The 12,324-nt window shown below is 41.8% G+C and overlaps 1 protein-coding gene and 1 long non-coding RNA gene across 19 annotated transcripts in view; both read right to left on the bottom strand.

Moving 5' to 3' along the window:
* LOC309374267 overlaps window positions 1–12,324 on the bottom strand; it is a 373,854-nt gene that overhangs the window by 12,841 nt on the left and 348,689 nt on the right. The window lies entirely within an intron of this gene.
* LOC309374201 (uncharacterized protein) overlaps window positions 1–12,324 on the bottom strand; it is a 28,938-nt gene that overhangs the window by 12,361 nt on the left and 4,253 nt on the right. For 5 of the 18 annotated variants that reach the window (XR_014170380.1, XR_014170383.1, XR_014170384.1 and 2 more), the window contains exon 2: window positions 4,920–5,002. Coding sequence is in view for 1 of the 18 variants with exons in the window: in XM_081919090.1 (XP_081775216.1) it covers window positions 1,961–2,033; window positions 4,920–5,002; window positions 11,890–11,995 (262 nt within the window). In the remaining 17 variants the exon portion in view is untranslated. Of the gene's footprint in view, window positions 1–1,736; window positions 2,034–4,919; window positions 5,003–6,855; window positions 6,876–9,460; window positions 9,552–10,633; window positions 10,742–11,866; window positions 12,046–12,324 lie in introns of those variants that run through there. The other 13 variants (XR_014170387.1, XR_014170388.1, XR_014170389.1 and 10 more) reach the window with 10 other exon arrangements.

Genomic DNA, 12,324 nt, shown 5'->3' with positions numbered 1-12,324 from the left:
AATAGAAGTTACAGCTACCTATTCAAAAAGCAAAGACTCCTTCTCACATTAACTTCGGTGGTTGGACTGGATGACACTTAAGAGTCCCTTACAACTCTACAATTCTATAATTCTCTGACTACTGTTTCTTCTTCTCAGTCTGAGACTAGTGGCAGATACACCAGGTTCAATCAAGGCAAGGGGTTATGGAGGCTGGTCTGTTTGAAAGAGGCACACCACACTGCCATTTTTTGGCCAGGACTGCCCACACATTCCTTTTCAAAGAGGAAATAACTCCAATATACTGGAAGATCTCCCAACAGTAAACTAACACTCCACTGTTGTGGTTCTTATACAAATCTTACAACAGCAGGAACACTTGGAACAGCAGACCAGGTGCAAGCCTGCCATTGTGATGAACACCTAATTTAGAAAAGAAAAAGTTAAGATACACTCAGGAGCAATTTTATGCTGGCTCCTTGCAAGTAGTCTTGCTCCTGAATGGGGTTTGGATCTGCTATAATTTTATGCCAGCTTAATTTACGCCAGCTTCTTTTGTATAGGACTGCTCCCTTGAATGGGACGCAGGTGGCGCTGTGGGTTAAAGCCTCAGCGCCTAGGACTTGCCGATCGAAAGGTCGGCGGTTCGAATCCCTGCGGCGGGGTGCGCTCCCGCTGCTCGGTCCCAGCGCCTGCCAACCTAGCAGTTCGAAAGCACCTCCAGGTGCAAGTAGATAAATAGGGACCGCTTACCAGCGGGAAGGTAAACGGCGTTTCCGTGTGCGGCTCTGGCTCGCCAGAGCAGCGATGTCACACTGGCCACGTGACCCGGAAGTGTCTCCGGACAGCGCTGGCCCCTGGCCTCTTAAGTGAGATGGGCGCACAACCCCAGAGTCTGGCAAGACTGGCCCGTACGGGCAGGGGTACCTTTACCTTTACCTTTTTACTCCCTTGAATGTATGAAATGGTTTAACTTAGTGTGTATCTTTTGTAAACTGCAAATAATAGCTACTGCCTTCCCCACCCAAGACTTCAGTAGGTGATGACGTGAAGTTTGATCCATTTCACCCAGCACGGTTCCAGCAAAAATCGCTCTTCCGGAACTGCTATTTTAATCAGAAAGCAACATTCCTTCCCAATGCAAATAGCACTTGCCTATCAACCATATTTGTTGGGACAGGACACGGAATAAACTTTGCTTCATCATCTGCTATAGTTCTTTCAGGGGCTACGGGCTGTTATTTGCAGTTTTTAAAGATACACCTGTCATTGAGAAGTGTTTTTAATGTCACATATAGTTTGGGACTTTATAAAACATTGTTGACGAGTGCTCACAAAGCCAGAAGCCAAAACACTTATCCTATGTTCCAGCATTTCTGATTTCACGATAACAACTTCAGGCGTATGGGTTATTATCTGAAGCATTTAAATCTGAATCAACAGCTGCTAAGAGTGATTCAGAAAGCACTTCTGCTCTTTTGTATTTGATGATAACATTTGAGAGAGGGGAAACAACCCCCTTCTTTAGACATTTCTTGGCCCAACTGCTACGTAGAACTTTCATTTATACAGGCACGTTTCAGATTTCAAGTATGCAGACAATCTTTAACAGAAGTACAAAAACAAAGTTATTTGGCGATTTGAAGACTGAATTTCCTCTCATCAATGACCAAAGCAAGTTTTAGGACCTCTCTTATTAAGGACTTGGCTCTCAAAGGATGCAAGTTTCCTTAACATGAAACAGTGCTACTGAACACTCAGAGTGAAAAGCTCTTTTATTCATAGGAGCACCCGGTTTGATGTTTATATAAACGATACGAAATTTTAGTAGCATTTTCCCCTATTGGTTTCCAGTTGCAACTACTCGTTTCAGACGAGTGTCCTCTTCCATGGCATAAAGTGATGTACAGAGTTTGTAGAAGAATATCAAGGTCCAACAAGGCAGCAACAAAGGCAGCCTAAAGGCAGAGGAGAAACCCACCTTTTGAGATGTGTGAAGCTAAACAAAAGCAGGGTGAATTGGTTGGGGATGGTTGAGGATGGTTGAAGCAGTGCTGAAGGAAGAAAAGACCAGGAAGGCCACAGAAAGTAAAAGAAAATCAACTAAGTAGCATATCCCGCTAAGAGATGAAAAGCAATTGCGGAAATAAAAGTGAGACCTGGTGTCAGCTACAATAAAATGAATAAAAGAGCACTCTGTTCTTTGAAAAAGAAATGCTATGGGAACTGGCCACAACACAGGATGACCTTTGAGACACAAGGATTTGGACCACAGAGCGGTCTGAGTAATTGTGTCTCTGGTTGAGATTTACAGATTTTCTTGCGAGATAAGTTAATGTGAATAAGCAATAGATTCCTATAATAAAAAAGTTTGTCAACTGTATAACAAGAATGCCACTCTCTATCTAAGAAATCGCCAATAGGCAACCCACCTGTCAAATCTGGTCCCAAAGGCAATTTCAACATAGCCACTGGAAATCTTACCAAATTTTAATCAATTTAAAATGATAGAATTGTACAGTTGGAAGGGATTTGATTGCCATCTAGCTGCGCCAACTTACACAAGAAGAAAAAGAAAAAGAAAAAGAAGAAAAACAATGCCAAGTTATAACTAAAGGAACTACCGTAATTTTTGCTCTATAAGACTCACTTTTTCCCTGCTAAAAAGTAAGGGGAAATGTGTGTGCGTCTTATGGAGCAAGTGCAGGCTGTGCAGCTATCCCAGAAGCCAGAACAGCAAGAGGGATTTCTGCTTTCACTGCACAGCGATCCCTCTTGCTGTTCTGGCTTCTGAGATTCAGAATATTTTTTTTCTTGTTTTCCTCCTCCAAAAACTAGGTGCGTCTTGTGGTCTGGTGCGTCTTATAGAGCGAAAAATACAGTAATATCTGTTTATTACAAGTCCCCTTTGGGGTACAATTTGTAAACTTTTATAAACTTGCACATTTGATATTCCACAAAGCTCAATTGGTTAGAGCATGGTGCTGATAACATCAAGGTTGTTGGTTCGGTCCCTTTATGGGACAGCTGTATATTCCCGCAAAGCAGGGGGTTGGATTAGTCAGCCTTTCTCAACCTGTGGGTCCCCAGAGGTTGTTGAACTACAACTCCCATCACCCCTAGCTAGCAAGGCCAGAGCTCAGGGATGATGGGAGTTGTAGTCCAACATCTGGGGACCTACAGGTTGAGAACCACTGGATTAGATTATCCTCAGGGTCCCTTCCAATTCTGCATTTCTATGATTATATGAGCTCTATAACTGTGATGGCCAAATATGACGCCTGACTACATGCAAAGAGACATGTTTGCAGAACAAAACTAAACCCCCTAGCTCATGAAACACAGCAGAAGAACATAATAGGCCTAGATTTTACAGAAGCTGGACATCCCTTATCAAGATTTATCACCCTTCTAGGGCAGATTATAGCAATAAAAAGCAAGATGCACAGTGGCTGGCAATCAAGAGGTCTGCAGGATAAAGCCAGGAATAATGTTACCTGTAGAGCATATATATATCCTGCAGGGCACGTTGACATCCATGTTGCCGTGCAGAAATTGGGAAGCATTGTACTACCCTAATCCAAGTGTGGCAAAAAACAGCCTTTTGGAGCCTTACTCATCTTTGCCTGCATCATCAGTGGTTTGCTGGAAGGAAGAACAGCATGCTAGGACAGATGACAGCAATCGTTCTGATGACGCCAAAACACGCTCATATTCTAACTGTCCTAGAAGATGAGTCAACTATGCTGCAGTTACTGGATATTGATCAGGTCTGCAGCTGAACTATTGCCTCTTAAACTGTACATTCTGGCAAGCAAGGAGGCAGGCTGAAGTGCAAAGTTCCGGTAATTCAACATGAAAGACTGCTTCTGTGAGCGTTCCAAAGAGATCAATACATATTCAACCATGAGAGGCCATTTACATGATAAAGATGTTAGGAACATCATTATGCCCAAGCATGCCAATTAAGAAGCAACTTCCAAGTAGGGATACAAATCATGATCATCTGTTTCTGGCTTTCAACAGCCGGCATTCATCCCACTCATGCAAAATCTCAATCAAGGTTCTATTCTGCCAGTTAGCAGACAGAAATTCAAAGGCCTCAAAAGGGTGAGCAGGGCTTTTCCTGTATCTTTTAAAGGACCACAATTGCTTTTAGCAACCACACAACTAAAACCCTAGCTTACAAATTTTAACTCGAAGTGGCAATTGTAAGTTATTTTAATATACTGTTATTCGGTTAGCCCAAATTGATTATATTTTGCCAAAGAGTTAAAAAAAAAAAATGTTAGTAGCTTTGTTATGACGAGTATTTGCAGAAATGCCTTTTCTCCTAAAAGTCTGTTATTAGTAGACTCACAGTGATGCTCTGTCTGTAATACGACCCTGTAAGAGAGGCAAGGCTAAGAAACAGTACAAAGTCACCCAGTGTATTGCATGACTGGGTGAGGATTTGAACATGGGTCTTATTAGTCCAAGCCAAGCACTCTAACCCTTGTTTCTTACAGAAAGCTGAAGCTGGACTCTCAGCACAATTTCTTTACTTAGCGTATCAAAAGGAACCACCACCTAGTTGTAAAACACAACCTTTGTGCATAAAAGGCCCCGGGTTCAAATCCTGGCATCTTCATTAAAAGTCCAGGCTGGAAAAGAGAGAGATGCTGCTGCCACATGGACCCAGCATTTGACAACATGCAGCAATGTCATACGCTCATACATTTAAATGGTCTTAATATTGTTCAGCCTTTCGAGAACAGAGGTGGCCATTTCTGGCACTGTTTTATGACTTTTTCAGTGGAGTGGTTCCAACTCTGTCAAGTTGATTTTCGAAGGTTCTCTGTTCATCTTCCTCTACTGTGCCCCTATTAATTTTAGAGGACAAACTTTTTCGTTACCCCACCCCACGTGAAGTGACCCTCCAAATCACCCTCTAAACTTACCAACATACTGTTAGGGCAGTTTTCTTGAATCTTGGAGTTTTCTAATGCAACTTGCCACAAGCCAACATCCAGTAGTCTGTATCCTACAAAACAGAAATACATTCTTCATTGCCGGTTGTCTGTCTTTAAAGTACCCACGCAAATACAGTGGTACCTCAGGTTTCATACGCTTCAGGTTACAGACTCCGCTAACCCAGAAATAGTGCTTCAGGTTAAGAACTTTGCTTCAGGAAGAGAACAGAAATCGTGCTCCGGCAGCACAGCGGCAGCAGGAGGCCCCATTAGCTAAAGTGGTGCTACTGGTTAAGAACAGCTTCAGGTTAAGAACGGACCTCCGAAATGAATTAAGTACTTAACCTGAGGTACCCCTGCATATTTGTGCACATCTCAAGATACAGAAAATCAGAAAGTGTAAAATTGCATCATCTGTCTCGCTTCTGGCAGGCCACCTGCTAAAGATGCATTACCCACCTACCAGTTGTTGAAAATGTCCCTAAGCCAAACCCCAGGTAGTTTCACATCTTTTTTGAAAATAATAAGACTCGATGAATAACTCAGTTGGTTATAGTGCTGTGCTGATAATGCCAAGGTTGCAGGTTCGATTCCCGTATGGGACAGCTGCACATTTCTGCATTGCAGGAGATTTTTGACTAAATGGTCCTCAGGATCCCTTCCAAATCTACAATTCTATGCAAATGTGTAATTTATTTCTCCAACATTTTATACCCAGTCTTTCCTCAACAAGTCCAAAGCAGCTAAGTTAAAGCAATAACGTAATCGCAGTTACAATTTCACAATTCAATATAACAAAGCAGCCATAAAAGCACTAAAATTTAAAAATAGAGAGCGCCCTCCTATTTAAAAAATGTTGATTTAACTGCAGCAATTAAAACCACTTCAAAAAGAGAACAATTATTTATGTCCCTTTCTGGAAAAGGAAGGCTTTGACCATCCTATGAGAAGCCATTAGAGACATCCCTCAGGAAGAAAATCCAGGACTGGAAACAACCAGGGGGAAAGCTCTCTCTGTGGTCCCAGCTGGGTACAATTCTCAAGATAATGGGACACATAGGAGGGCCTCAGACAACTATCTCAATGGGCAGGCAGGTTCATAACTTGCTTAGGATGGGGAGATCCCATTTTATTTTACTCTTAATGCTGGAGTCTAACCATCAACTATCTAAATGTTAGGCAATAAAAACAAGCAAAGAACCCACCGGTGAGCAGGCTTCCTTGCAGACAGCTGTATCAAGCTCTCCTGTTTAAAATCTGGTATTTTCCTTTTAAAATCTAGGTACTGTGTTACTCTAGAGTAGCCGTTCACCAACCTGGTGCCCTCCAGATGTTTTGGATTACAGCCTCCAGGTGACCGAATCAGTCTTAAATTTGTTTTAATACCTTCCAGTGCGTATCTGGGCACAATTGAAAGCATGGCCAATGTTTCTGTTGTTGTTTTAAAGGAACTGTAAAACTAAATCCGAACTTAATACAAATATAAAGTATCCTTGAATTTACGGCCTTCTTAAAACGTGTGAAATCTGTTTTACTTTGTAAACAAACGATTGGAAGGAAAACATCCTTCTCAGTCATCATACAAGCAACGTTATCATTTTATAACATAGAGAGGGAAATAAATATTTCAAGAGGTTTAATAAAGGACACCCACAGAGATGACCTTAAAAGGAATTCCAGGAAGACTCGTTTGCAAACACAAATAAATAACAGGTTTATTTTGCTTTTTAAAAATCTGCTTTAAAATGTAGAAAAGTTTTGATTTTGAGGTTAATGAAGTTAATTGTTCTGCTCTTTAAAAACGGGAAGGTCAAACAGCATTGTTTTGGGGAAACCAAAAATAGTTTTCCTGAATGTAAACAATGTGCAAAGAAAACAGCCCAGTAGCACAAGTTCAGATCCTTGAGTCTAGTGAGCTGCTCACATGTCTTTGTCTGTGTGTCTGTTGCACCCTTTACTAGCCCTGTACAACCTTCTCACTTCCCTTTCAGACAGCTGATCTGTTGACAAAGGGTGGGGGGAGAGAAAAAGAAAGCTAGTCTGTGTATAATTCAATTTCTGCATATTATGTTACACAGCTTAAGAAACAGCTACATTTATTATTAATATTTAACTGTGAGGTATGTAAGTAGCTAACATTTGCATGTTTAGCATTTGCATTTCTTCTTGTATTCATAGGCTAACCAATAGTACAGTTCCTGCTTGCAGAACAGATGTGTGTGCCTTTTAATCCTAAACACAAGGTGGATAGCAGAACAGTCTAGATCTCAGACACTTGGATGCTCAGTGCTGGGCCTCCTATATTGAAGGTGTAGCAGGTCAATCTATATGCGATCTAGTGTTTTAAAAAAACCACAACTGAGGTAAGGGAGCCAACTATTTTTTCCCACGGCTTCTAAATTTCCCCTCTACCACCGTGTTTGCTGTCATGCCAGCAACGGCTTCTGTAATATTATGCACCAAATGCTGTGCCACAACATGATACATGACACCACCAAACCTAACCACCAGCCTACTCAAAAGGTCACATGAATCGGGACAGCAAAATTCCACCATGCAGTTCTGTGGCGATGCCCACAAGGAAAACTCGTAAGCGAAGCAGCAGAGAGGATGGCAAAAGTCATAGCTGGTATAGGGGAAGGCCTCGATGGATAGCTTGGCCAGCACAGCACGAGACTCTTCATCTCAGGGTCATGGGTTCAAAAAGGCTCCTGCATTGCAAAGGGTTGGACTTGATGACCCTCATGGTCTATACAATTCTGTGATTCTATTCTATGGAAAAGCTAAAAGAGAGAAAGGCCATTTGCAAACAGTTTTGAAAGGCAAAGACGCATTTCAGCTTAACTCTAAATTCTATTTTGGCATGTTTTATTTTGTGTTCTTATCCCCCAGTGCTAGTTTTGCTTATTCTCTACTTTAGTCATCTTCAGGTAGTGTTCTGAGGAATTTCCTCATAAGCTAATCAGGACTCGTAAAGGTAAAGGTCCAGTTGTGACCGACTCTGGGGTTGCAGCGCTCATCTCGCTTTACTGGCTGAGGGAGCCAGCATACAGCTTCTGGGTCATGTGGCCAGCATGACTAAGCCGCTTCTGGCGAACCAGAGCAGCTCACAGAAACACCGTTTACCTTCCCGCTGGAGTGATACCTATTTATCTGCTTGCACTGCATGCTTTCAAACTGATAGGTTGACAGGAGCAGGGACCGAGCAATGGGAACTCACCCCGTTCCAGGAATTCGAACCGCCAACCTTCCAATCGGCAAGCCCTAGGCTCTGTGGTTTAACCCACAGTGCCACCTACGAATCGGGACTCATACTTATTCATAAACTTTCATTTCAGTGGGTTCACTCAGTGTAAAATTTAGTTGAATATCACCCTTTAAAAAAAAAAGTCGACTCAACCACTCCTTTCCTTCTTGCATCTTTCATTCAGCTTCCATTCTTTAAAAACACAATGAAGTTTCCCAGTGACCTTACTCTAGGGGATTCAAAAAAATGCCTCAGAGGAAATTTCGGACATGGAACAGAAACGCTATCTAGGTCATTGTTTCCCAACCTTTGGTCTCCACCTGTTTAGGGACTACAATTCCCATCATCCCTGACCACTGGGTCTTGCTAGTTAGGGATGATGGGAGTTGTAGTCCAAAAACAGTTGGAGGCCAAAGGTTGGGAAACACTGATCTAGGTCACTGATCATTAATAGTTTGTTTTCCTTTTATCTTTCTAACTTTCACTTCAGTGTAAACTCATTTACCATTACTTGGGAACAAGATTAACCACAGATTCTGCTGCAGTATAGGCACACAGATTGCAAAGAACAAGACCCTATCTAATGAATGTTGTAAAATTACAAGGAATTCTGGGCACTACTTCACTTTTTCTTCAAACGTCTCCCTCAAAAACTATTTATTCCATGAAGTCCTTGCACAGCCCTCTCCGGTCCTCCTTTTATCATCTCCACTCCTATCAAAACATCAGACTGCAAGCTCCTTGGGACAGAGCCCTGTATCTTTTTTGCTTACGTTCCAGAGCTCCATGTCCCAAGTAAATAAACTTCTATGCAGTATTGCTAAGGTATTAAGTCACGTCTTGGAGGTTTTTCCAGTTATGCTCATGTGCAACATTAGGGCCAAACTTGTGCTTCTCCAAAAGAGAATCAGCTTACAGTTGATTGTGAGTTGTGCCACGTGCCAGCACAGGATGAAAAATCTGGCAGGAACATACAAACTTGAAAATTTTAAGGTGGTTTAGCCTTCACGGTCAAGGAAAAAGCTTGCACATGCAGAAGTAATTGCTTAGAAAACAGAGAAAAGCTAAAGAGACATTAGGGTTCTGCTGCATAACTAGCTTTGAATTATATGGCTTTTAATTTGTATGAGCTCCATCACTTATAACACAACCCATTCCTTCCTTCACACCACCTCTGTCCTTACCCCAATGTCCAATTTTTGCAGCAACTAGGCCCCCACGAGATGAAAACCCAATATATCACGGTTTCACAAAGCTAGTGATGTGAAGCTACACCACTCACCCATGATCTAAAAGGCCAAATTCCACCTCAGCTGTTATGAACTCTCAAAGTGATTTTGAGCTACACGGTCTTATTTTGTCATCTGCAAAATCTGAAAAATATACCTCATACGATTATGGTGAGCAAGGCTTTCTAAAGCACTTCGCACAGTGCAAGTTCTGCATAAACAACTTTTTAACCACGTGCACCGTCCAACTTGCACACAGTATTTTGAGTTAAGGCACACAAGATGTCAAGTGCCCTGTTGTACAAAACAAATGCATTAGTACTGGCATTTTAAAAATTCCACTGATCATCAGAGACAAGCAGGAACCTCACTTAAGGATAAAGACACGTGCAGATCACGAGCAGGTTGTGCTAGGATGATCACAAGCAACACTTGTTCATTCTCCTTCAAACTTTAAGAACTAACACTAACTGTAGGGAGGAAGAGAGTCCTGCATTTTGTTCCTGCACTTTAGAGGCTGTACAAATAGTTCTCACTCTCCCATCTGTCAAGAGCTATTGACCAACTAGATGGGAGAATGAGCACACCACAAATGCTGTTTTGTGTTAAACAAGGCAGTACTATGAAGTGCAAGCATGCAACCATGGCCCTCAGCCCTAGAGAACACGTTGAACAATCCCTTTAAAAAAAACAAAACCCCAGCAGAAGTGTAACTGGCGGGAATGGTAACACAACGAAGAGAGGAACAACAACAGCAAACGATACAGGTTGCGGCTAAGCAACCCAGAATAAATTATTGCAAAGTTGCACAACCCATGCCTCTCCTCCCACATCGATGGAAACATGGCATTGCCCCTGCAATTTATCCTAGCATTTGAGAGATAAAGGCTGCAATTAAATATGTACCTACCACTAAGACTTGCCAACTTCCACATGAGAGCTGGCCCAATTTATGAACTCCCACTAAAAGCAAAAGATTAGAAAAGTTGTGAGCCAAGTGGTTAGGGAACTCACGCAGAGTTGAAGAATATTCAAGAAGTGAAGTCACCCCTTTTGTTGAACCCTCTTATCTCCCAAATGCCTCATCCAATTTACCTCAAGTATTCCAGAAACATTCTAGCACCAAGATAAATATTACACAAGGTTTCAGGCAGCAAGTGGGGGTGAGCAGGCGAGTGGGGAATAGATGGAAATTGGGACAGAAAGAATTTCTGACCCACAAGTACCTATCAACCTTGATCGCATTCATATAAACGTAAGAGACAGAGAACTAGAAAATTGCAGGACTTCAAGAAGGTTCACATTAAGCTCTGCCCCACATTCTTCAATTTTCCCTAAAAAGAATTAAGATAGACTTTAAGTCGGGTAGAAATACCTCCTAGAGTTCACATTTTCTTTCTCCGAAGTAAACACCTGGTTACTGCTTGGAATGTTGTCACTAATGTTAAATTGCTTACAAATGTTGATCCATATAGAATTGAGTTTAGAAAATCCAGCGGTGTGGGGCAAAAAAAATTCTGGGGCTTTATTTCCCCATGCAGAAATTCCATTTTTGTAAGCTCATTTGCAGAAAATGAATGGATGTCAATTGCAAATACAATACTAGGCAAGCTTGGAATGTAATACTTTTTTTGCTTTGTCTAATAAATACAAGCAAACTGATCATGTTAAATTAGATCACACTCCAGCATGTGAGAATATTTTCTTATGCCAACCGATTTTTTTTTCAATGAATGCTGTCCTAATAAAAAAAAACTCAATTCAGTCCTCCCACCCCCCGGTAAATCCACAGCACTGTGCTTTAATATATTGCTGCCTCTTGAAGAAAGCTTGAGTTGTTGCATTTTTAAGACAGGACTGTGAGATGTGCCCAGGACAGGGTAGATTTCGAAGGCAGGCATTGAGAAAGACGCTTGGCAGCAACTCCCTGGTAACTGTCAACTGGAGGAACTGCTTGAACACTGCAACAGAAAGTGGCAAATTTCTAGGACTTAAAGCACTCTAACATCCCCATCTTTCTCCTTTTCAGCTTGGAAGAAACTGTTTGCCACTTTCCCTTCTATTGCCATCTGTCCCACTGACCACCTTCCCCAAGTTTTCTTCAGGTTCTCTCTGTGATGTTGGTGTTCCACAATTTTTTTCCAGAAATGGGTATGTTTATTTTACTAGCATTTAATAAACAGAAACTGCCAAGTTTTCCTAATACTGCATTTGCAGTTGGAACCCATTCACTGTTACTAATGAACTTATGAAACGGAAAAGTTTTGGACTCTGGTTTGAAAGAAGCCGATTTTAGGATTCATTCACACACGAATTAACTCTGAGAAATGCCAGTAGTTGGAATTTGCTCGTGGAAGTGCCACAATAAAGGATTTCCCAGAGCAGCTGAAATTACAGCTGTGTGAAGTGCTTTGAAGTGCTCTGGGGGCTATTTTACTGTGAAACATGTGCAAACATACTTCATGCAGTGAAGTGGCCACACCTGAGGGGCAGGAAGAGAGGGAGAAAGAATTCTCTCCACTCCCCACAGAGGAGATGGTTGCTAAGGCCACTGCTTCATCCACCAACAGGGAGAAGGCCATCGACATAGCCAAACACTGCACCTTATATTTCACGAGGGCTTATGCTCCGTCTTCTCCTGGAAACCAATACAAGAAAGAGCAGATGAGAGAGACTGTACAGATTCTTCTCCATTTGCCCTCCCTTCCCCACAACTGCACGGCAGTATTTAGTCTTAAGATATGAACAGGTATTTTACTCTAGTACAACTATTGTTTTAATATGGTGATGTATGTAGATGTCAACTGAGAACAACCTGAAAGCTGAACTTTCCTCCTCATACCACACACTGTTCTAGAAACACTGTATGCATGGATACCACTTTAAAAAGGTTTCACTTATGCATGTATATAATCTA

This window comes from Podarcis melisellensis (genome assembly GCF_964234715.1).
Source record: "Podarcis melisellensis genome assembly, chromosome: 7".
Classification (NCBI taxonomy): domain Eukaryota; kingdom Metazoa; phylum Chordata; class Lepidosauria; order Squamata; family Lacertidae; genus Podarcis; species Podarcis melisellensis.
Note: the sequence above shows the minus strand (reverse complement) of the source record. Positions and strands in the feature narration are given on the sequence as shown.